Source organism: Embiotoca jacksoni, unplaced genomic scaffold, assembly GCF_022577435.1.
Source record: "Embiotoca jacksoni isolate LCO1_2020_lvr unplaced genomic scaffold, fEmbJac1.0.p SCAF_1, whole genome shotgun sequence".
Lineage (NCBI taxonomy): Eukaryota > Metazoa > Chordata > Actinopteri > Embiotocidae > Embiotoca > Embiotoca jacksoni.
In genome coordinates, this window is record NW_027185229.1 from 9,940,939 (window position 1) to 9,966,713 (window position 25,775).

The window sequence follows — 25,775 nt, forward strand, 5'->3', positions numbered from 1 at the left end:
CTCCTGGTGCGTGTCTCTCCTTCCAGGCAAACACATCAAAAGCCTTTGCATTCATTATGCAAAATGGCGCAGCTGAAGGGAATTGATCTACATGTAAATACAATGCTGGTAATATGTGAGAGAATGGTATTTGATTTTAATTGGCTGCTGCAAAGCAACCACTGGCTGTAATCAAGGAAGCAGTGGGGGATCCACAACACAACAGTCTGCACCTACAGTTTATGAGGGCTCTGCTCACTGCTACACCGAGACGCTCACATATTCCACCTGGCATGGGACAATTAAAAAAAACTGTAGCTATGATTCACTTTTAATTTTTTTTATTTTTTTTTATTGAAGTGTCTATTTTAACACATTTACCGGGATCTCATTTGTGAAGAGCATGAGCTGTAACACTAGCCACACTCAGCCACCAGAGAGAGCCCTGTTCTTAGCTAAAACATACCCAATGGCTCATTGTGTGTCCTGCTTTATTGCTCTCACAGAGAAATGTTGGCACTCCGGAAATACCAATGGTTTATTTCTTCGAACAAAATAGTCTCTTTTAGCAAAAACACTTTGATAAATTATCATGATAGATCCAACTGTTTCATTGTCCGCAGATTCATTTTAGCGACCGTCTCACTCAGTCAAATTTTCATTCTCAAATCAAGGTGGACAAAGCATAAACAGACAAACAGACACTGTCTTGATGTCCTCATCAGGTCACTTATGTTCCCTGGAGAACTGTAGTGGCAGAACCTCTCCTGCTGCATGCTGGGTAAAATCCTTGTGGATGTCAGCATGTCTGACAGAAGGTGTAACATTAGATCCTACCAAATATTGTGTTAAGCTCTAATCCAGTTAGTCAGCACGCATATGCTATTGTGAATCATCACAAATCACAGGCATCCAGATGTAAAATAACCTTTAAACTGCAGGTTTGTAGAGCAATAATCGTTTAATTTAGAAGGTTATAGCTCATGCTGCAAGCGCAAAGCATGCAAATGTGAATATCTTTGCAAAAACTGTAATGAGTGTAATATCATGTGTTTCTTTTTTTGTGAAATCCTGGTTTTTTTTGTTTAAGAAAAAAATGCAGGTCTGAAGTTTTGTGTGTGTGTGTGTGTGTGTGTGTGTGTGTGTGTGTGTGTGTGTGTGTGTGTGTGTGTGTGTGTGTGTAGCTTGACAGCAGCCCTCCCTCCTGTCCTCCGCACAGTCCCACAGGACAGAACAGATCAGACTGATGCAGACAGACAGCACTCGTCACACAATTGATTATTGGATTTATATCCATCATTATGAACTTTTACGTAGGCTCCATCACTGCCTTGAGTGAGAATGCACGGTCTGGACTCGTAACTGTAGCTCAATAATACATTTAGCCTAATACATTTTATTATTATAGAATCTAAATAAGCCATTAGAGCAGTGGAATTTGTGTCAAATGTTCAGATTTTGGCTGTGGTTCCTGGAAGCAACAAACATCAGATTTGGCTTCTGACACGAACTGATGGGAGTGAAACTGCTCTCCTAATGCTGAACATAAACCTTTTAATTACTGCAAACATGGTTGATGAGTTTGACGCTTGATTACTTGGCCTTCATTAGTCAGATTGTGAGCGATAGTGACTCCCGGAGGCACAATTTGGCATCTCTAAAGACTGCCAGCCTCTGCATTAAGCAATTACACTGACCCCACAGTCCACCCAAACAGGTGCGTGAACCCAGATCAGCACAAGCAAACAATCTCACCTACATGCACTCCCGCTTTTTATCAGCATGAACGAACCGAATGTTTTAGTTTCAGTCTGTTCTTTAATTTGGAAAAAGGGCCTGACTAAAAGAAAACATAAAATGTGCTTACTGTGCTGAGTCCTACTCGGTTGAACTCTGCCTGTCATAATGACTTCATGTTTGCTGTGCCATCTTGGCTTTGTTTTCCATCAGGGCGGCCGGTGGTTGTCACTACACTGAGGAGGGAGCGTTCTGCCTCAGGCCACGACACACTGATAATGAATGTTCAGCTCATTGGAAAATGCAATGCATCTGAATTATGTGGTCAGATTCTGGCCGTTGTTTGGGTATGTGAGTCAGACATAGTGACATGCATGGACATTCGGTTTGCGCAACACTCAGTCACTTCCTGTGTTGTAATGCTGATGCGAGGCCGCACTCGGGCAAATGCAGGTGGAGGGTATTGTTGACAGTCTCTTTGTGCTAAACTGCACGTTGAGCTGTAACGCACTGTCCAGCAGCAGCCCTGCTGCTATTTTTAGACGGGTACAGCTGCTTCTTAGCGGCCAGCCTTAAACCAGCCATTCACCAGAGATTTATGACACGAGCCCAGGAGAAACAGCTGTAGTGTCTTTCCACTTGGTGGTCTAAGAAGTGCAAAAGCTGAGGCCTATGAAGAATTATGTTTTTTTGTTCATTATGAGGCCTTTTTTTTTTTTTTTTGCAACAGCTGACATCAATGTTAAATGCAGTTATCAGTAAGTGGGATGTCTCACACCGTTGAGTGTTTAAACAACACGTCTATTGCGTCCGGTGCTGCAGCGATGAGTCAGAGTCTAGTCACAGCGCCACCTAAATCCAACACAAGTTCAACACTTGTGGCGAGCTGCTACCGCACGACACCATGTGTCCTGGAATGTTAGCTCAACATACTGTCTTACATCTGAGAAATAACAGTATAGTTTAATCAGACGAAAATACTTCCTGTTTCTACTGAAAGTGGCCTGGTGTTTACTCATATGTCCTGGGACTTTGCGTTTTGTACAAAAAAAAAAACCCAAAAAATCTGATGTGTCCTTTTGTTAGTTTGTCATGTAACCGGTGTTAGCTGCCTGCAAGAGAGCGTGTGTGTGTGTGTGTGTGTGTGTGTGTGTGTGTGTGCGATGGGGGGTGGGCACTAAATACACAGCTGCCTCAGTCACAGTGAGCAGCTAAGCTTAAGTTTAGCTTATCACTGTCAGTTTGTTGTCTGCATTATTCAAAAGGACACCTTATCAGCTGGTGGCAACTCGTATTAGCCTCCTCCACTTTGTGCTCAACACAATGATGTTCTACGCTGCTCCACATTAACTGTGGTGTCTATTTCAGCAGCTCTCTATCCATTTATTGATGTATGTCCTCCATTGATCTCAGCATTGATTTGCCATGCAATCCATTACCCATCTGTCTGTTTCAGCGGACTTTTAAATGATTCATCAGATTGCGAGCTATTCAGGGGTGTAGTGGTGAAGTCCAAAGGTTGGTGGTACATTCAGGGACAGAAGAGAGGTCTATGAAAGCGTGCGGGAGAGTTTGGGGGTTGGTTGCAGGTGTTTTAAAAGGATGCTACGCAATGTTAAGAAATGTACACAACTGAGAGCAGACCTTAAAAATGTCTAAATTCAAGGTAGAACACAAAATACAGCTAGAAATTAGTCCTCAATACTTTTAAATCGTTTTTGGCGCCACGGTGTAGCAATGTGTCCACAAAACAGCTTTTGTGGTTTCTGGTTCTGTTTTTCTCGTGTTTTGTGCACTTAAAAAAAAACCTCTAATAAAAATTGGCAACAGAAACATATTTGTATTGTTGATAGACATGTATTGTTGAAAAACAATTTGTGCTCTTTCACTGTTCAGATGGCATTTAACATTTGTCAACTTTGTTAAATGACAAAGGATTTTTTTTTTTCAAAAACATTTGTACATTTCCTAAAGTAAGGTATGAAAAAAGTATGGCCTATTGGAATCGGGACAAAAACTCAGGAATTGTATCAGCACTCTATGTTATTTAGTTTGCACCAATTAGAAGATGTTTTTCTTTTCCTGTTAGATAGAAGGTTGGATACCACTCTCATATCTGTCTGTTAACTCGCAAGCTTAGCATAAACACAAGGAGAAGCCTGGCAGCTAGCTTGGCTGTCCAAAGAAACCCCTCAGCACACTAACAGACATTTTATACATTATTTGTTTAACCTGTATGCAAACTAAAACGGACAAACTTTTTAGTTACATTTGAATTTATTTCATGGCCGAGGACAGCGACTTGGCTGAAGCTAAGCTAATATTTTTTATTTAATTGAGGCGTGGAATAAGTTAAAAAAAAAAAAAAAAAAAACCTGTGTCGGTTAAATGGTGGAGTATTTCATAATAGATTTTTATGGATTGGAAGTAAAACAAAAAAATTAGAAACACTGTCTCAGAGATGATAAATTACAGGTTCTGTCAGTTAAAGATTATTTCAAGTCTAATATGCTCTCTTTGTAATCAATAGGCTTAATTTGGTTTCCTATTCATTTGTTTTCACTTTTTTTTTTCTGTAATTATGTGTCAATCTATTGTATTAACATGCAAATGTTTCACAAAAAAAAAAAAAAAGAGAGAAGGAAAGATTTCAGTGGGGTAAACTTGAAAATGCTTGGTCATCAAGCTAAAAACATTTTTTTTTTCCTTCTGACATTTTGGAGGCTTTCACCTGACAACAGCAAAATTTTGGAAAAACACGTCCTTCACGCTGCACTCTTTAAAAATCATTTCATGATTTTCATGATTTTTACGGGGCTTTTTTTTTTTTTTGTAATATTTTTGATGTTTCGTACTTTTTAGAATTGTGGTCTGTATTTTTCAGGGTAACACTTTAATCTTCCTGTAAGAAGACACTTTGAAGAAACAAAGAAAATGCCACCAGTCAAACATAGATGTTGGGAGGGAGCTGAGGCGGGAGGGGTGGATTCAGATTGAGATGCAAGATGGATTCATATATATTCATGAATTCAGTCAGAAAAGTCAAACGGAAGCAGTATGATAATCTCGCAGTAATTGCATTTTTCCCTCCAACTGTTTTTGGCAGAGCTGAGCCACATCCTGAGACGTGCGACGGGGAACACAGTGGCGCGAGTAGAGTCACAGCAGTGAACAGTGGATACACTCTGACCCTGTACCGAAGGCCAGTCAATCCACACCGGGGTCAAGTGGTGGTTATGCCAAAATCCATTGGATTCATGGGTAATGGGATGGCTATCATTAGTCCTTGGATGGTCAATTATATGTTTAATTAAGCAAGACAGACAGCAGATAATTGAACTATTGACTGGCCTCTCGGAGTCACATTTGTCTTCGGATCCAGCGAGGGCACAGACGAAGTCATATCCGATTTGTTGAGGGGCATGATATCCTGATGAGAGTGGAGACCGAATCGTCTCCTTTCCTTTACTTGACAGTTTCATTTGATGTCCTGACCTCTGACTTTTTAGTTAAATTTTCTGACTACGCATTTTATTTTCCATCCAGGCCTCAGGAAACTCCGTTGTACAAAAAAAGAGAAACATCCAAAGGATCGTGTTTTTAAACTATCAAGCTTTTTTTCATACATGTCAGTCTGCTGGATACATGTCAGCAGCCGTCTGAAAAGTGCTGACATCGCTGCCCTCCTGTCCGGCAGCCCGCTCCCTCTGTGTGAACTTGGATTTAGCTCAAGGGTATAGCCACCCTGCTAATGTGATGTAGCTCCAAGAAGGAAACAAATTGGCCTGACGTCTCATACACTGCCTTGTCTTGATTGTGTGATGGCTTCTACTGCTAATGTGTTACGATGGGTAGACCTGCGTGGGGAGGGAGACAGATGTGTGTGTGTGTGTGTGTCAGTGTGTGTGTGTGTGTGTGTGTGAGAGAGTAAGAGAGAGCGAGAGAGAGAGAGAGAGGGAGAATGGGGGAAGGGCCTCAGTCTGCAAGATCAGCACAAGTGGAATTGCATTGATTCAGTTAACTGCAGAGTTGGAGCGTGATGTGGAATTCTGTTTATCAAGGGTGGAGTTTACACGATAGGCTCCATTTTGATCTCATTTTATACATTGTGTTCATCATCAGCCTCAGCTCTCTTATTTTCAGCATTACAATTTGAGATCACCCTCATACACCTGGAGTTAGATATTATTTTCATTAAAATGAGCAGATATTGTATGTGTTCATGATCAATGTCCAGTCTTCATACGGAAAACATAGCCAGAAATGATTGCATTGCTCAGATGTGATAACACTGGCAGATACACACTGTCAACATTGTCATAATCTGTATTAATTTACAAAATCAGATGCAAACAACTGACATCATGTTCTGTAAATCATCAGGAAATGTGCAACACATCCCAAGTAAATACCGGCTCGTTTTATATTCAAACTGGAGCTGCTGGCTCAGAAAAGACATCTGCTGAATCTTAACAAACTGCAAAGTAAATCTCAAACATTTTATTTATTAAAGGGAGCAAAGCTCAAAATTGTAGCTTCGTAATAGGCTTTTCCTGTAAATGAGGAGTGTTTAGTGGTTGAAAATATGCATGTAATTTACCTATTATACTGAAAATGAGTGATGTTCCCATATGAGAAATCTGTTCCAGGTCAGATAATACTCCTGCAGGTTTTTTATGTGTTTAAAAGCCATCTTGTCTGCCCATGTTTTTGGCACTGAGAGGATACATTTTAAATTAATGAGGCTCTCTTTTAAACAGCCATTTAAAATGGGCATGTTGGAGATGTATATTTTCTTTTTCCTCCCTCTGTCTGCGCTACACTTTCCTCTCCCTCATTTCTCCATCTTAGCTGTAGGGAATTTGTCTCTAAGGGTTTATCATGACTGCCTCATATTTCCCCCCCTGGTTTGTCATTTTGCTGATACAGACGCTTTTTCATATTTCAGTATTCTTATCATCCACTGGCAGTAAGATGATCCATTTCACTTATTTCTTAGAAGTGTGACTGTAGCCTAAGTCAATATCTACAGAATGAATTCAGTGAAACGAGGGCTGGCTGAGGAGGGGCAGCTAGTTAGCGGCGGCGGCGGCGGTGGTGGTGGTGGTACTGGTGGCGCAGGACACTTTTTTATCCAGAGTCAGCAAGGGTAAAATGTCAAGCATTTCTTAGGGAAGCGGCTCCATAGGATTCCATTCGAAGCTTTAATCTTAATTGAGAGCATCGCACATTGATATTCCATAGGCCTCTTTGCCCTTCGCCTCTCAGCTACTTTCATTTAGAGGACAGTCGTACTGCACTACAGCATGGGGATTGCTTTGTCAGACAGCCAAGAGGCCAAAGGCAAGGTCAACCTCTCTTTGTAATAGTGGCTCACTATGGAGTGAAGGCATCACCTCTTTGATGCTGTCAGTGCTTTTGTAAATCATTTCAGGGTCTTTCTTAAAGTAAAACTGAATGAAATATATTCCATTATATTTACATTAAATATTATGGAGCACTATGGTTTACTGTACTACAAGAGAAAAGTTATGGTTTTCTGACTTGTGGATCTAACAAGTCACTTCTTTCCCTACACAGCTAGAGGCCAAACAGAAAGATGATTTCATGAAGAGTGGAGTCAAAGAAAAATATTTGCATATTTAGCAGTCAAACAGAGTTCATCATAAGCTGTCAAAGGGGGGATTCAATTAGCAGAATTTGCTTTCTATCAACTGCACCTGCTAGAGTTCTGAAATAATAGTTTGACTCAGAGGAAAAGATCTTTGCCACATGTGGGTCTGAAAGCTCCCAGTTTAGTGTTCTGTGGCTCACAATGGGTGCAGTAGCATCCCTTATTTGTTAAACAAAGGGGAAAGACTAACTGGCCCTGCAGATGCAGTGATAAGGCCCATGTCATCAAGTAAGGCGAGGATAGGAGAAGGGTGCGGGATGGCAACGCTCCACTCTTGTCACTCCTGTGGGAAGACTCGTCATGCCACCTTTCCAGAGGTGATGAAAACAGATGGAAATAAAGACTGACTACGCACACACACACGCACACACACACACACACACACACACACACACACACACACACACACACACACACACACACACACACACACACAGAAACCGTTTACAGCTGAGTGCACAGCCCCTATCTGTGGGACTGAGGACCAAGCTCGCCTCCATTTCTCATGCTCCTGCCTCAGCCCATTGCTGACACAGATATACTGTAAAAAGATAGCAGCAAAGATAGCTACGCACGTGCATGTCAAAGTAGCCCCCGGGGGTGAGCTGGTCTGAAAACACAAGGAGTGAAAGAATAACATGCGATCTATCTGCCACACTTTTCTCATCAATCTCAAACACTTATTTGACATTTGAAACAGATTTGGGAAGCTCTCCTTGAGATAACAACTGGAGATCTTTGCAGCAAACACTAGTGTTTCTTCTTCTGCCGATGAAACACCAAATCAGGATTAAAGGATTAGATTTGTTTTACTAACACATACTATGACGAAGAGGTTCCTATAGAGAGGCTTCAGCTTCTGACAGATTTATCAGGTGATCAGGGTTTGACAAAGCTTCAGAGAAGCGACTCCTATTTCAAAGTCTTCTCCCCTGGTTCTGTGGGAAAGCCCAACGCTTATGCTTTCCACTCCTTCTCAACCGCAGCCGTCTTTACCAAACCTCTCAGCTGCCACTGACAAATCAACACAGTCAGCCTTTCAGATCCATCCAGACAACAAAGCCACTGATCTCCTCAGCAGGACATTACAAAAGAATCTTTAAAGAAAGGGGTCACTTTATCACATGGATCAATACAATCTATTCTCAGCAGGCAGTTGTACTTTACTCTTTCCAATAACATGTAACCTACTTTGTAACTTATCAGTCATATCTAAAAATGAATACGTTCTGCTTCTATCTCAAAGTGGTCACATTTAGTTTCCCCTTTAGGACATGCCCTTTATTTCAAAGGTAACTATTGGCTAATTTAACAAATGGTGACACAATCAGCATCTTAAAATAGTATATCATTAAGTCAGAAGGATGCTGACTCTTTTATTCAAGGCGACTTAACAGAAAAGAGCAGTTTCAATTTTCATGCGGAAAAAGGATGCGCAGGGTCCTCACGAGTCAAGGCTGTTCCTCTCTTCGGGATTTAAATATAGCCCCACTCACCATTACTGCTGTCACTCACAGTCTTATGGTGACCTTTTGACCTTCCCTGTACAAAAGAGACTTGAAGCTGACACACTCACTCCAAATGCTGTGCACTAGTGCAGCCAAGAGACGCACACACCCATTTTAAGATATCTGTTTTTCTGGGCTTTGGTGTTGTCAGTCTGCAGTCAGATAGTTTGCCACGCTATTGTTTTCTCTCATTTGTCTGATTTTGTCTGAAGTTTCTTCTGTGTGCCAAATGAGAGAGTAAACGCACGGGAGGCAGGGGGTTCCCACAACAATTGGACAGTTAAACGTTTCTCAACATGGAGCACAAGCTGATTTTGTTGGGTTACAAGTCATGGACTACCAGCTCCTGTTGTTAAAAGGTTGGATTCTGTGGTGCTGCATGCCACTCCTCTGCCACGTGTGGGCGATGTGTTCCTTTCCACAATTCACTTTCTCCTCTCTGTCACTTTGACTGTGTTTTTTTTTTTAAATCTACAGTTTTTGTGAATTTTGCAGCCACCATAGCTTCTCTGTCATGCTTGGCATGGGCAAGGGTTGTTCAATTGGTTGCAATCTGCTACCTTGTCTCTTGATGCCACTAAATCCTTAACACTGGTCCATTAACAAACATATATATTGCATTATAATGAATAAAAAGAGATATGAGGGTGGATCATGCACTTTACCAGGGACATGAGAGAAGACTGTGCATCAAATTTTGTGTCAAATTTGGGAAATTACATTTAAAGAGGGGCAAAACGTAAATGTCCAAGACTGAGAGAGGCAACCAGATTGATTTTCGTTGGGGTTGTGCATCATGAATTTGCCCCCCAAGGTCGGACTGTCAACATAGAATTTTACTGTGAAGTTGAGGCATCTGATGGAAAACATTCAGTGCAAACAACCTGAACTGTGGCACAAGGGCACTTCTGTTCTCCAACATGTTGTGCCTGCTAACAGCGCATTAAAACACATGCAAAACACACAGCTATAGCGACTTCTTCCTGTTTCACAAAATTGTTTCAAAAAAATCTGATGTGCGCTCTTTGCTTAAGTTTCAGGTTCATGGTAACATCGCAAATGTGCATGTGCAAGTGGTCACAAAAAATATATATAATTCAGGTGCTGATATTGTTAAAGCAACTTAACTTGTAACACTTACTAACTTCATAGCTTCCCTCTGTCACGTTCACGTTACGGTGCTGCACTGGGTTTTCAAACAACAGGAACAGACTCAGAACTTTTTGATTGCCCCACAAACAATATACTGCAATCCAGCAAAGCCTCCAAAAAAATGTGATTAACAGATCCCTTGGACAGCCTTTCTAGCTGGCAAGGTATGGCAAAATGTTAGCATTGTCATTTTTAGCATGTTAGCATGCTGAAGTATCCAACTTAAAGCCCTTCTGTGCATTAGCCGTGCAGTACAGCCTCACAGAGCCACTAGTCTTACTATGAGCTTTTGGTCTTGTTAAATCAACAAAGGATCAAATGGCCACAAATAAAAGAGTCAGAAGTAGGGATAAACAGAGAAATATCATCCAAGTCTGGAGTTCCCCTTTTTGCATCTGTCAGGTCATTGTTGTAGTTTTCTTCCTAAAAAGTTACTCTTTTTTTTATTTAATCCTGCTGCTCTCATCAGCATCAGGTCCTTACAAAAGCAGCTGTTTTAAAAGAAAAAAATAAAACACTTTAATTTGCGACTGCACTCTAGCTGCCCAGACAAGTGCCTAGCTGGCAAATATATGGTGGAGCACTTATGATGAACCATTTATCTGACTGAAAACAGGCTTGAAACAAAAGTGAATGTTGGCTTACATGCTGGGTGACAAGAGCACTGACGCTAAATAGTGTTCCATATCTGCAGGATCTTTAAATGGGCAACTAACAAGTTTGATATAGTAATAGAAAGTTGGCAATGTGTCAGGGTTGTTTTTTCCCAGAAATCTGGAAATAGAGCTTTAACTTAGCAAATCATAGCAACGTTCATTGCATTTGTCTCAACTCATTACTTGCCAGAAGCCACGAGAATTTTATTTCTGCTGGAAGTCTCAAACGACTGTTTGACTTTGTCTTACAAGCAAACTCCATCTTAAAATTCAGTGGGAATTCTCATCACACCCTCAAAAATCTTTGTTGGTTACTTGTAACCTTTCATTTAATTTTTTTTTGAGAAGTTAAGAGTTTCTTTTTTTCTGCCATTAAAGAACTAAGTACAAAGTACTTCCTGTATCTCGGCCACAAAAAGAGCAAACAAGTACATGGGTTCACTGTAGGATAAAGGCCGGCATCCCCTTAAATAGATCCCTTATAAGCTCTGTGTTGGCCAATCACAAGCTTCTCTCCCTGACAGTCTGACCACAGCACACAGTTGGTTGTTCCTCACTTATTTTAGCGGAGGCTAAACATCGAACATGATGACAAAGAGAATCAAGAATCAAAGAATGGGTGTGTAAACGGTCTCTTGCCAAATCCTCCAGCTGCATATGGGGCAGAGAAGGTTACAGTGGTGCTAAAATCAGCTGGAGGGTAAAATAATACAGCTTTAAGTTCAGCATAGGGCTTCTGAGAACCATGAAGGAAGAGTTATGACACAAGGGAGATGTTAACATGACACATTAGTGGGAGAGTGACACACCCAATTCCAAGGAGGTCTGTTAGACTTCACTAAAAAATATGACACCGCTGCCATATTCTCATGTGAGCAACACCCGCAGAAACTTACAAAGAAGGATGTTAAATGGTAAATGTGCAGTGACTGCTGTAGTTTCCATTTTGAAACCCATCACCTGCTCCTGTCGACTTGCCTGTTTTTTTTGTGAATTTATATGTTCTTACATTGTGTTAGGAAAATTAATTCAGCTTACTATAACCAAGATAACAGATTTTCTTGGATGTGTGTTGCTGTGTTCACGTTTTTGGCTACTGTTCATTTAAACACACAGTGGCACAGTAACATTATCTCAAAAACATTAAATGATCTCTGCCCCTGTACACTCAGATTTAAAACCACTAAAAATGTGCTTTCTTGTTTTTCATTTCCTAACAGCACCCAAAACAGTTTATTTTCTCATCTGTAGCGCTGTTCCCAAAACCCAGAGTCCCCCCGCTACTTTTCCCGGATGCAAGTATGTTATAGACCAGAGACACATGATTGTCCACAGGGACTCGACCTGATTTCCAGGTTGTGTTAAACTCACTAAGGCACACATGCTGGTGTCTGAGCAGGAGATGACCCTTAATCAGCGAGGCTTTGTCAACACCAACTGAGAGCCACAATTATCTTCCCTATAGATAGGTATGTTGTGTACTGGAGTCCGGGGGCTGTGGAAAGGGAAGAGGCTGTCAGGGGTGTGTATGGGGGGGAAGCCTGACTTAACCTCAGAGGCTTGTGTTTCTACTGTGCACTAATGGACGCCTGTCATCATTATGGACAGAAACAGGAGGGCGCCTGCCAGCTGCATGACCCCCATAAAACAGAACAGGAAATCCTAGCAAGGAATGAAAAGGAAAGACTTCTCTTCTCTTCTCTTCTCTTCTCTTCTCTTCTCTTCTCTTCTCTTCTCTTCTCTTCTCTTCTCTTCTCTTCTCTTCTCTTCTCTTCTCTTCTCTTCTCTTCTCTTCTCTTCTCTTCTCTTCTGGAAACTTGTCACACTCAAAAAACAGAGAATGTAAATGTGAATCCATGGACAAGAGGAATGTTGAGGTGTTGAGATTATTGGAATACATATAAGATGATCGTCATCATCAGCTGCACAGTTCATGTACCCTTGTTGTGCATTCCAGTGAACTTTCTATGTTTTCCACCTTTGTTAACAGACTGTGGCTGTTTTTAATGGTTCTGTCACGCTGGGAGGAACCTGTATAATTATTACATACACTGGATGACCCTTTGCTCTGTTAACAAAGTCCAGGGTCTGTAATGTTATGGGACTTTGTCACACCTCTCTCAGTGGTGCCTACCGAAACGTGACAAGCACTTTATCAGCCAGCCTTCCTATCAGATCCGCAGGAGTTCATGCACAAACAAGCTGAACACAACGTACTCAGGAAGCAAGAGTCCTTATTATAGCCAATAAGATAGCAAGACAAGCTTTATTGTAGTTCCAGGGCTACACATTAATCCACTCCATTGGATCCTGTAGAGCCGATCATGTGATAACTGAAGTCATTACTACTAGTACAATCATAATTACTGTGGAATCTTTCAGGATGCGGCAACATGGGGAAAAATGCTGTCATAATTCACGCAGGAGCCAAAGCAATCAGTGGAGAAAAGGAATATCTGACCCCCCCCCCCCCAAAAAAAAAACAACAAAAAAACAAAAACCATTTGTCACAATCACAAGATTTCATACAAATATAAGCATATGTGGGAGAGAGCAAGAAAATGCACACGCACATGAAAGTCTGTATTGGCGTACGCATCTGTGTATGAGTGCCATGGGCATGGAGAAGTCTGTGTGCGTGTGTGATCGCAGCATGATTCACAGTGTCACAACCGTGTGCACAAACGACTGGACATCCTGAGCGGAAACCACAGCACATCGAAGCTGCGTTTTCCTGCGACACACAACCTAACACTCTCACACAGAGTCACTTGACTGGACCCTCATATAGGAAGTGAAAGAGGAAGCCCCTTGTCCATCCTGTCTTCCATCTCAATCTCTGCTCTGCACTTCACGTGAAGCCACTCTCTTAGACGATCAACCACTATGACTCTTTACTATTGCAAAACAACATTGAAAGAACTGGCTGGGGCTGGAAATGATTTGCTATTGGGGGTTAAATGTCTGGTCAGTTTACATTTATCCACAGAAGATAAGTGACAATCATCATTGGGAATATAGAATTCACCAAACTGATCAACAGAGTTTGTGTGAAACAACAGAATATTTACTCAACTGATCAACAAATTCTTATTTATAAGCCAAAACACCCATTGCATATCTAATCTCTAACAGTTTTTGTGACAGTCAGTCAAGAGCTCTTCAACAAGATACTCAGTGTTTAGACAGTCGAGCTGGACCAAATCAACACTGTGAAGAGGAGATGGGTATGATATCACAAATGGAAGTGGTAAGTGATGTTTGACTGTGGGGTCTTTTGGCCTGGCCTTCCCCTCATAGCTCCAGGCCTCTGGCTGTGTTCATTGGTGTTAGTGTACGTAGCCTGGCAGCCTGCATTCCTCTGCCTCTCCCCACACAATGGTCAGTATCTGCAGCATTCCTCTGTCTGTGTCCGCTGTCTGAGACACAGCCAGGCCTTGGCAATCCCCAGTCAAGAGGTTGGCACCACATTCAACTGACTCTGATGGACACGTTTGTGTGTTTTCACTGAACATCAGCCATTCTGAGACATTATTCAATGTTAAAGTATGTGACCAGAGTGTACATCATGTCCTATTAGTGGCTATAAAATAAAAAGCGCTCTGCAGATGAGATTTTGAAGTAATATAAGAGATGATGGTGATTCATCTATAACCTGCTTCATCATCTCATTCTTTTTTCTGTGCAATTGTGCCTTCTGTTTAAAAAAAAAAAAAATGCAAGCGTGTCTTTTCTAAACCGTTTTCACCGCTCTTTATCCTTCTCCAGCTATTTTGCTTTCTCTCTTGTTCTGATGCCACAGCCGTGCAGACACCTTTCCCTCCTGCTGACTCAGTAGTCAGCCTCAGGCGCTGTGGGCTGTGGGGTGTTGGTGGCGGGGAGGAGGAAGAGGGGGGGATGGAAGTGCGAGGCTCCCACATCAGGCCCACCAGCCTATCACATGCGAGGGAAAAAGAGCTGGCTAATCGTTTCTACAATGGCACCCTGCACACTGTCACACAGCACCACAAACCGCTCTCCTCGCCAACACTTCTACTGTATTATTCTGCTGTTGCTTAGAAATCCACATAAGATGTATGCAAGTGTGCAAACACACAACCACACACAAAGAGATGTTCTGTTTGAAAAACCACACCTACTGAAGTAAACCAGAGTACGCAATGTAAATTACATGTAAGTATATACATGCAAGCCTTGCACAAAAATGTTCTCGAGTATTACACGTGCAAATATTCACTTATGCAAGATAATTCAGTCTAAATGTTATATCATTTAGTATAATTTTAGGTGCTGCTAGCACTGAACGTTGTTATATTTCACGGGATTATGTAATTTATAGTTGACGTCACGACATTGAAAATAATGATTTGTGACAGAGTTAATAAACAAATAGTTTCATTTAAATAAGTAAAATGATGGTAAATATATTTCATTTTCAGTAGTGATCTGACTAGGTTAATGAATACATTTAAAACAGAGGAAACCCTGTTGTAAAGTTAAACTGCACCTTTAAATGTAATCTTATGTCATATATGATGGGCACTTATTACTTAACCCTTCCCAATAAGATCAATATTCAGTGACATGACCATCTGGTTATTTGCTGCTACATCCTTGATGTTCACAAACGCAGTCATCTACGTCATTGACGGGCTGACCTTCAGGGATTAGGCCTGTTTTCAGAAGGAAAATGCTTTTGCACCTGTGGTGTGACTTTAGAGCTGCTTTCCCTAAACAGAGAACGAGGTCAAAACTGTCAGGGGTCACACATGAAAAGAGAACCTGGTTTCCAGGCTAAAGCGATGTGCCGTTAACCGAGCCACCTGCCCAGCTAAAAGAACAGTGACAAAGTCTCCCTATGATTTTCTGAGCAGAGACCGTCACAGAGGTTATAAACTCAATTTACAATGTGACCACTTATCACACTTTATCACACTGGCCTTGGAACTATTACGGCCATCAAAATATTTTTGTAGGCTTGAACTGAGAATGATCTGTGTTCAAGAAATTTGCTTGAGCATTTAAAAAAAGAAAAAAACATATCGAGTGAACAGATTCTTTCGGAGCCGGCCAAAGCAGCGCCGAGCAGTGTGCTGTGGTTGTTGTTTCTCTCTTCCTCTGTTAATGAATGCAGAGGTGATCTGTTTTTCTGAGGAAGGGAGCAGAGGGGAAGCCTGATTTCCACTCCATTTTATCTGTGCCCCACAGCCCCTGCCAGTTAGCCCCCCCGTGCTTTCACATGTTGGGCTCCCACAGGAAGCAGCACACCATGAAGGGCAAAGGTCAGGGAGGAGAGAAAGCCACTAGTCCTTTCATTCACCACTGACCTAACTAATAAATAACACTGTGATTATTCCTCTGTTTTTTTAAATACTTGATGATATATAAAGTACTGTGGACCTCTTGAAATTCATGCTTTGAATTTCAGTATTTTAAAAATGTTGTTAGTATTTTAAAAATGTTGTTAGGTCTTCACGAGAGTAATGATAGTGAGACAATGTTTTTGTCCTTGTAGTTTTTATAGCTACACTGTGCATGAATCAATTAATTTCTTTCATATTTATGTACACTATGCATTAACGGACACACTACAATATCCTAGTCGAATGTAGCGTATGCAAATATTTTTTTGGATTTATGCATTTAGGAATTTACAAACATTTTTCCTTTTTTAATGTGAATATTATTAAAAATGTTACAGCTCCTATAACTACAACAAATTACATAACCAACAAAATTGTGCATCTAAGGTAAATGTTTTCCTGTAGGGACAGTTTTTATAGGTAAAAGATTTGTCAGCAGATGAGACACAATTTTAAAAAGTCACAATAGCTTTATTGATCCGTAGTAAATGAAAAACATAGATGAAAAACAATTTGAATAACTTTTTTTTTGCATAATTGTATATCATTTAAAAAAACAAAAAGCAAATAAGGATCACATCTGTCCAGCAGAATTACCTTCATAAAAATAATTGAAGTATCATTTCTAGCATCATTTGTCACATTCCCTATTCAAACAAAAGCATGAACACAAAAAAATACATTTTGAGCAACAAAAACTAAGAGAAGGAAAATCACCAAATAGAAGATAGATCTGTAACTGAAGCAGAAGGATCAAAGTTGTATATTGATAAAAGCAGATATCATCTGATTTCAAGTATCTCCTTTCAGACAAAATACAGATATGCCTGTATAAAATAAAAACATCTCATACATGTCCTGCATGCATGCTTCATTGCAATTTTCCATTCATAACTTGTTGCTTATAGTCGTATCTATTACAATTATTTGAGTCATGTCCTTATGATGATTTAAAACTCGATGAATCCGTGGGATTGTTTGTTAAAGAGCAAGGCCAGCTGTCAACATGAATGCCTCCCTATGGAAAAGAATCAGTTCTGCAGGAAAACTCACATTAAGTACTCGGGTGAGGAAGGGTTGTCACTGGTAGAGCCAGTTTCGTGGTAACAGTTTGCACCGGACAGTTTCTCGCATTTGAGTTTGTATGCATCCCTTTCCCGGATCAGTCTGTTGAGTTCATGTTTCAGCTGATCGACCTGTGACACCAGGCTCGTCTTTTCGTGCTCTAAAATGTGTTTCTGCTGAACACGCTTGTAGCGGCAGGACTGTGCGTAACCTCTGTTTTTCAGGGTCCGGCGCTTCTGCTTCAGACGCATCACTTCGTCCTTGCCTAGGCCTCGGAGAAGTCGATTGAGCTCCCTGACGGACATAGACACCAGCTGGTCGTCTGAGAAGTGGTTATCGGCGTTGGATCGCCTGTCGTGGCGGCTGTGCTGCTGCTGGAGATGGTGGTGCGCACCGATGACCTGCTGGGACTCCGGCGACTGTGGGGACGGGCACCCGATGTCATCTTTGAGATAGGAGTCAGGGCAGTGGCTGTTGGCAATACCTTGCATGTCGGGATGACCCGGAAGGCCCGAGTAATGCTGGACAGGCTCGTTCAGGTGGCCGTACCCCTCGTAGTCAGCCTGGAAAGGTGGCGGGTGGTGGCTGTGGGGCGCAGATGGGTGTCCCTGCTGCGCTGTGGCGCCGATGAGGGCCTCCACTGCGTCTTCGGGTGTCAGGCCAAAAGCTTGAGGGTACATTTGCTGGGGGTAAACCCCGTTATTGGGTATCCAGAACTGGTCGCTCCCGGGGTTATTTCTCTGCTCGTTTGGATTGAGATTTGGTGATGAGGGCACCGAGTTGCCAGGTGTGCTGCCAGGAGTTGAAGAGACGGAGTCTGGTCTCTGAAGCTGGCTGCACGGCCCGATGAAGGCGCGATCCAGCCCCTGCATCGTCTCCTTCTTGACGCCGAACTTCATCAAGTCAAAGTCGCTGACGAAATCCATGGGAGTTTTCTGCAGTCCCAAATGTAAATGCGCCTCAGCGGTCATTTTAAATGGCAAGCTGGTCTCTTCAAAGAGCTCCAAATGTCCAGTGATATTTCATGCAGTCAGTGAAATTTCACTCACTTGAAAAAAATGGGAGTACGTCCAAACTTTGATTTCAGCTCACAAAGAAAAAAAAAACATTCGTGAGAAAATTCTCTGCAAAAGCAGCTCCCACCTTCTCAAAACTCTGTAGAGAGTTGTGATTCTGCGCCGCGCCGCTTGTTTGGCTTCAGGAGCCACAAACTGGAAGTCCGCTGGTACCAAAGGACTGGACGCACCTCTGCCTGTTCAGGAGAAGCGCACTTTCTTCATAAAGCTGCATTGGCATGATGTCACGCCTTCCAGACTACACCTCCACGCTGCTCTCCAATGAAAGCACGCAGAAGAGGATGATTTGCATAAAAGCTGCTCGGAGTCTGTCCCCACGAGCGGTCGTGATTTGACCAAAATCTGTATATGTCTGCACATATCTCTCCTGCAATGTGCATTTCTTGTTTAATTTTCTTGTAGTTTACATTAATGGCCTATTAATCCCATAGAACCTTTTAGAAATATGCATATATATATATATCTTTATATATACATATAGGGTATAATGTCCATTTGAATGCGCATAAATGCTCCCCTCGCTGGACATTACTGGTTATTTTTTTTATCAAGTAAATTTATCAAACACATGGGATTACATATGCCTACTTCAAATCTATATTAACATATTATATTCTTAGGCTGTTTGAACTCAATTTTGTCTTTCAGCCGTGAGTTGGTGATTATTGATTCATAATAATCTAATTGGTGGTCATATACAAGTCATGGCTGCCTGAATTCACTTCCTACAACAAAAAGGGAGTCTGCAAGACAATTCTTTTGACACTTCTGTGGTTTCTGTGTTCCTTGTTTGGTTCACAGGTAAATACTGATATCTTGTGGCCAACAGTCCACACTGCAGGAGTCCCACTAAAATAATACAGTACCGTTTGACAAACACTCATAGGCTTGCAGAGCACAAGGGGGAGCAGGGTTTTTTCTATGGTGGCCAGTAAACTGAGATTCATACTTTAAATGGATTTACAATTGTGAGTCTGTCAACAGGTTATTTCTCATTCATAACATAGCGGGGTTAGGTCAGATCAGACAATACACATGAGAAAAAACTGCATGTAATGTACAGGTGTGGTCTGTCTATCTTCTCCCAATTGTGCATCTTTTATTATTTTTGATGAATTTTGTTTTTCTTTTGGAGTACTTATTATTCTGAGTCAATATTCAATGAATTCTAGGTTATTCTGACAGTCTGGGTTGTGCACATGCATAAAGGCTCAAAGCATTCATAGGGCAGCCCCTGGAGGCTCATTTTACCACGGTTAACAGGAATGAATAAACTGGGACTGGTTTCTATCTCTTAACAGAGAAGTCCCTGCAGGCTTTAGTTTAGCATCCAACCATCATCGGCTCTATGACAATAGATCAGCAACATCTGTGACACTGTAAACACCTCGGTGTCCAGAGATGAAGTCACTGCACAGGATATTAAAGGGTTAAGCAATGTCGCTGCCCTGATGTGACCCTCTGAGGCGGAGCTTACTCCAAAGACAGTGAAGGCTTCACTGACAAGGTAAAAGGACTCAAGCCAAAACCAATAGAAATTGCTGTCCGAGAATGGCCAGGCATTGTTTCAGTCAGTTTTATTTGCTGGGAAGAGAGGAAGAGAGGAGACAGTGTGACTGAGCAAGGATTTCTCAGGGACACATTATAGGATTTGTGCCAGCAGGGCAGAGTGACGCTATTGTATAACTTATGCTAATGACAGGATGCTAAAAGCATGAGTACACATCACCAGCAAACGCTCACATTATAATTTGCCACAACCAGCATTTATAAAAAGTCTCACAAACAAAACTTGAATTTACACGGCGTCATCACCATAGCATCAAGAGTTCTGGGAAACTTTAGGTTTCACTTTACCTGCATCCGAGAAGTGACACTTGATAAAAACCTTCTACAATATCCACCAATCAAATAGCTGCTTGATAGGTGATGAAGTTTAGGCTTACACTTAGTTTTGGGTCAAGGTCTGCCAAAGTAGACAGGAAGGACTGCCTGTGAGGATCTACTCAGGGAAGTAGAGACGCTTTCGTCTCCCTGTAGGACTACTTTGCATGACCTTTGTTGTCATCTGTTACATATCACATGCCACAGAAGACAATTACTGTCACTAGAATGTTTTTTTGGTTCTCTTATAAAGGACAACCACACGATTAACTTTAAAATGTGAATGAATTCATGTTCATCCATTTCTTACAGGATGATACACGACAGCATGTCATCTAGGGAAATTATAGCAACCATAAAAAGACCATATAGTCCTGTATCTTATCTATAATGTTGCAGATTTTGTAATATTAAAAACAGAAACACTAAACTGCACTCAAAAAGGCAACTCTTTAAATTTAACGTCAGAAAATACTACATCAAAACATCAAGTGGCTGGCTTGGTCAGGACCATTAGTACCACAAAGGCAACATATAGGTTATCTATTTCTCTCAAATTAAATGAAAATGTAACTTCTGTATAATGGGAGAAGAGAAAAATATTCTATAGTATGAACGATCAAATCAGCCAATAGAAAATCTCATGCAAGCTTGAATAAAACAAAACAGAAAAACTTGAATTTCTACACTTTAGTTAGGATGTTCTCTGTAACATCCTGCCTGATACACACCATGTCTCTCTCTCTCTGTATACACAACATCTCTCCCACATGGCAATTGGGGCTTTGTGTGTTTTAGTAACTATTTTGTAAACACAAAGGGCCACAACTAAAAGTGAGCGTCACTTACCCTCTAGTCCAGAGATAACAAACATGGAGCGAACAAGTAACGTTAGGAGAAAGGCCATGGCCAGACAGCATAAGGCTGAAGTTATGATTGCAGGAGAACAACTCAGGTATGAGGAAACAGATGTGTGTGTGTGTGTGTGTGTGTGTGTGTGTGTGTGTGTGTGTGTGTGTGTGTGTGTGTGTGTTTGTGGGGTGATAAATGACTGCAGAAAATATCAAATTTAAGGGCAGGTATATGACATGACAAGTTTAAGGTTTAATTGCTGACTTGAACATCACTTAAAGGTTAAAACTTCACGATGGAAAACTGATAAAGGACCGACGCTACCACCTGCGTACATATCCGAACTGCTTTCTAGCACAGGAGCTTATAGATTGGCTCGTGAGCCACAAGGAAGCTTCGGATCGAGCAACAGCTGTGTGTCTCATGCAGCACCTCATGGACCACGACATTGTCCACCACGGTAAGAAGGAAGCACCGAGCTGTGGCTTGGAGAGAGATATTTTATGAGTGTGTACAAATGAAAAGAGTTTTCTTAACTGTATGCTGCTTTTTTTTTTTTCAGTCTGTGATAAAAGGCCAGTATTCAAGGATGCCAAACTGCTTTACCGTTTCCGCAAGGATGATGGCACATTTCCCTTCAATACAGAGGTGAAAGTCTTCATGCGAGGACAACGACTGTATGAACAGTAAGAGCTGTTTTTGTTTATTTGAACAGGATTATGATCTTCAAGTGCACTGCCAATCATATTTGAATCTGATTAATAGGCTTGAGATCAAATTACCGACACAGCAATACAGTAATCTCTTGTCAGATGTGCTGTATATTGGTTATTTTGTATGTTTAAATGTTCGGTCCATGTTTTTCTTTCAGTAATTTGGTATGAGAAATTGAATCTGTGATTTTGTGTCTGTTTCTTCAGTCTCATAGCGGACAAGAACTCCATTTTGCAGCTGAGAGAGGAGCATGGTGTTACCTATCAGCGCTCCTTTCCCGGGTGTCAACTGATTGACTGGCTCCTTCAGAACGGAGAGGCAGAGAGCCGGCGTCATGGCCTTGAGCTGTGCCGTGCATTGCAGGAGCATGGCATCATTCAGCATGGTGAGGGGAGTCCTCGTTTGCCCTTTGATGTACAGTACAGCTGTCGGTGGCTGCTAGCAGTGCGTGGCCATCTGGGACTTTTGCAATCAAAGGCAAACACTCTCATCGAGTCTTTGCAAAGTTTTTCACTCATCCTTAAAAAAAAAAAACCAGAAAGTTCCGCTGTTGTTACATGCTTTCTGTCTCTCCCCACCTCCCACCACCAGGAGCAAAGAAGCATGATTTCTTCGACGGTGGTTTAATTTATCAGTTCTGCATCAATTTCCGTCGACGCCGGCGCCTAGCTGAACTGTTAAACGAAAGTGAGCAAGACCCTGATGAGGGTTTGATGGTGTCGACACAAGAGGACAACCATCCCGACAGTCCATTCATACTACGCAAAAGCACACCTCAGGAGCACAACAGTGCTTTCCAGTCTGGTAAAAGAAAACGTCTCTGCTGTTTCTGCAATATGCACTTTGTGGTGAATGCTAACTATTAGATAATAATTTTGCCACTAATCTAACAGTGGGGTCAAGTAAAGACCTGAGACAGCTTACCAGTGGACGTCGAGGCAGCTTGAATTCCCTTCAGCTACATTCGGCTGGACTCCCACCTCTTGTTCAGCTGTCTTCAACCTCGGTGGTGAGATTCAACCCCAAATCAGGCACGTGTGCAATTATTATTCAACTGACACATATTTCAAATTGCTATTCAAGTTGTATTGTTCATTATATAGAGGCTTGCTTGTGAAAGTATATAAACATAACATTTCAATGGTTTTACAGTCCTTAAAAGGAATTTTACATGTGGCGAGATATTGGCACCTGGTGCACCCTTCATCAAGAAAGTGTTGACGGTGAGTTATTATAATCCAAGATTTAACAGAATTCATTTAATATAACTAACAATAGTCCCTAAAATATGATGTGGTATTATGGCCACAATAAGGTAAAAGAGAAGTTGAGATGTCAAAAAAAAGTTGGAATATCATTTTGAGAATAAATTCTAAATGTCACGAATGAAGTAAAAATGTCAAGAATAAAGTGGAGACGACAAAAACAAGTCGAAATGTAAAATTAAATGAACAATGTTGAGAATTAAGTCAAAATATTGAGAATCCAGTAAAATTCTTGAGAATAAAGTCAGTGTGCAGGATAAAGTTGAAATGTTGAGATTAGAACCAAAACAAAATCATTTCAACAATAAAGTCAAAATGTGGAGAACTGAGTCAAAATGTCGAAAGTAAAGTCGAAATCTGGAGAATAAAGTCAATATGTTGAGAATTAGGTTTAAATGTAAAGAATAAAATCATGATGTCGAGAATAAAGTTGAAATTAGAATCGGTTTTAGTAAAACCGTTTTATTATTATTTCTCTTTAAGGGTAAACACAGTGAGGCAATAAGCATCAGAAATCGGAAGCAAAATTTCCATGTGTTCCAGAAGAGAAATCACACCAACTTGGAATATGTGGCCGCAATCTTGCTGCAAACTGAAATAGACAGATTCAGGTGGAACTGTTCGGCCTAAAGTCGTGTGCAATATCCTTAAAAGTTTGACTTTAATCTTGAAATGTGGACTTTATTCTCAACATTTTGACTTCATTCTTGAAATAGTATTTCAACTTTATTTAAAACATTTCAACTTATACTCATAATGCAACCCCATTCTCACCCCTACCCTCCAAACTCAAGTATACAGAAAGTCTAAATGATATTAGAAAGAACCTCCATATATTTTCAATAGAAAATTTATTTTCACTGTAAGCTATTGTAAAGAAGTACTATTTTAGCAAGTTTAAAGTATAATTCATCTCACTGTGATTCCAGGTGATAGGGGATGACCTTGGTTGGGGCTTTGTCACCAGAGGCATGGCTCCCTGTTATGTGCAGGCAGTTGACCCTGGAAGCCCTGCAGCAGCTGCTGGAGTTAAGGTTACATACATGTTACACAAACTGAAAAAATTGCGATATGGTTGTTGTTTATAAACTGCACAAACGGCACCCCAACAGACAAATCTAACTTATGAACTTTACATGGTCTTCTTTAGGTGCAGCAGTTTGTGTGCCAGGTGAATGGACAGTGTGTTCTTTACCTGGACTACAGGACTGTCACCAGACTGGTGATGACAGGACCTCGCATTGTTGTACTGGAAGTTATGGAACCACTGGAATGAAAACAAATGTGTTGTTAAAGTCTACTTATTATTTTAAAAATAACTGCAAGAGTTATACACTGCTCAAAAAAAAATAAAGGGAACACTTAAACAACATAATGTAACTCCAAGTCAATCACACTTCTGGGAAATCAACCTGTCCAGTTAGGAAGCAACACTGACTGTGAATCAATTTCACCTGCTGTTGTGCAAATGGAACAGATAACAGGTGGAAATGAGGCAATTATCAAGACAACCCCTGTAAAGGAATGATTCTGCAGGTGGTGACCACAGACCATTTCTCTGTCTTCATCTTTTCTGGCTGATTTTTGGTCACTTTTGCATTTTGCCAGTGCCCTCACCACTAGAGGTAGCATGAGGCGGTGTCTACAACCCACAGAAGCTGCTCAGGTAGTGCAGCTCATCCAGGATGGCACGTCAATGCACGCTGTGGCAAGAAGGTTTGCTGTGTCTGTCAGCACAGTGTCAAGAGCACGGAGGAGATACCAGGAGACGTGGAGGGGGCCGTACCCTGACTGCCATTAGGTACCGGGATGAGAGCCTCGGATCCATTGTAAGACCATATGCTGGTGCAGTGGGCCCTGGGTTCCTTCTGATGCATGACAATGCTCGGCCTCATGTGGCTGGAGTGTGTCAGCAGTTCCTGCATGATGAAGGCATCGATGCTATGGACCGGCCTGCCCGTTCCCCAGACCTGAATCCAATCCAGCACATCTGGGACATCGTGTCTCGTTCCGTCCACCGACACCACGTCGCACCACAGACTGTCCAGGAGTGGACTGATGCTTTGATCCAGGTCTGGGAGGAGATCCCTCAGGAGAACATCCGTCGTCTCATCAGGAGCATGCCCAGGCGTTGTAGGGAGTGCATACAGGCACGTGGAGGCCACACACACTACTGAGCCTCATTTTGACTTGTCTTGAGGAATTTCCACAGAAGTTGGATCAGCCTGTGATCTGATTTTCCCACTTTTATTTTGAGTATGATTCTGAATCCAGACCTCCATGGGATAATGATTTTGATTTCCATTGATCATTCTTATGTTATTTTGTTCTCAACACATCCCACTATGTAACGAATAAAGATTTTCAACTGGAATATTTCATTCATTGAGATCTAGGATGTGTTGTTTAAGTGTTCCCTTTATTTTTTTTTTGAGCAGTGTATTTATTTTTCTTCCTTTTTATTTTCTTGAACTGAACTGAATAGATCAAACTGTGTTTCCATGAACCTGATTTCAGCAACAGCACGTGTTCGCTCATCACAATTTACAAACAAGCATCATTAAAATGAACACGAACTTCGGGTCAGTCCGCCTCCACCCAGCCTCCACCAGCCTCCACCCAACCTCCACCTACGATGTACGAAGCTCCCTCCGACGACTTCCGTCTTTTTGTTGTCGCCATTTTGGATCGAGGGAGATGATCATCGGGATACATAGCGTTAGCTAACAAGCCGGCCTGACCACCGGTGCACGTTGAAGAGACACTCGGAGGACATCCGGTGGTCCCGGCGCTCACCACCTTCGGGACATCCCGTCCCCCGTGAGGTTGTTGTCTCCTCTCTATTGCGTC

The 25,775-nt window shown here is 41.6% G+C and overlaps 2 protein-coding genes across 2 annotated transcripts; one reads left to right on the forward strand and one right to left on the reverse strand.

The window, feature by feature from the left end:
* Positions 1-16,388: 16,388 nt before the first annotated feature.
* On the reverse strand, positions 16,389-25,630 carry mafbb (v-maf avian musculoaponeurotic fibrosarcoma oncogene homolog Bb). Its single transcript, XM_069158342.1, has 5 exons — positions 25,560-25,630; positions 24,121-24,192; positions 23,844-23,948; positions 22,585-22,662; positions 16,389-18,386 (listed from the first exon to the last, which is right to left on the reverse strand). Exon 5 carries the CDS (start codon positions 18,103-18,105, stop codon positions 17,119-17,121), a length of 987 nt encoding a protein of 328 aa, XP_069014443.1. The 5' UTR covers positions 18,106-18,386; positions 22,585-22,662; positions 23,844-23,948; positions 24,121-24,192; positions 25,560-25,630; the 3' UTR covers positions 16,389-17,118.
* LOC138203511 (DEP domain-containing mTOR-interacting protein) lies at positions 20,907-25,299 on the forward strand. Its single transcript, XM_069158473.1, has 9 exons — positions 20,907-21,049; positions 21,228-21,406; positions 21,509-21,632; positions 21,867-22,045; positions 22,252-22,464; positions 22,554-22,691; positions 22,813-22,883; positions 23,855-23,959; positions 24,076-25,299. The coding sequence occupies exons 1-9, from the start codon at positions 20,967-20,969 to the stop codon at positions 24,199-24,201; spliced, it is 1,218 nt and encodes a 405-aa protein (XP_069014574.1). The 5' UTR covers positions 20,907-20,966; the 3' UTR covers positions 24,202-25,299.
* Positions 25,631-25,775: the final 145 nt, after the last annotated feature.

What these genes read in the sequence shown, in the direction of transcription:
- mafbb (XM_069158342.1), bottom strand. Translation starts at nt 18,105, where the DNA reads ATGACCGCTGAGGCGCATTTACATTTGGGACTGCAGAAAACTCCCATG.
- LOC138203511 (XM_069158473.1), top strand. Translation starts at nt 20,967, where the DNA reads ATGGAGCGAACAAGTAACGTTAGGAGAAAGGCCATGGCCAGACAGCAT. An exon ending in ATTGCAGGAGAACAACTCAG is followed by an intron (nt 21,050 to 21,227) that starts GTATGAGGAAAC and finishes CATCACTTAAAG; the next exon opens with GTTAAAACTTCACGATGGAA. An exon ending in CAGCAGCTGCTGGAGTTAAG is followed by an intron (nt 23,960 to 24,075) that starts GTTACATACATG and finishes GGTCTTCTTTAG; the next exon opens with GTGCAGCAGTTTGTGTGCCA.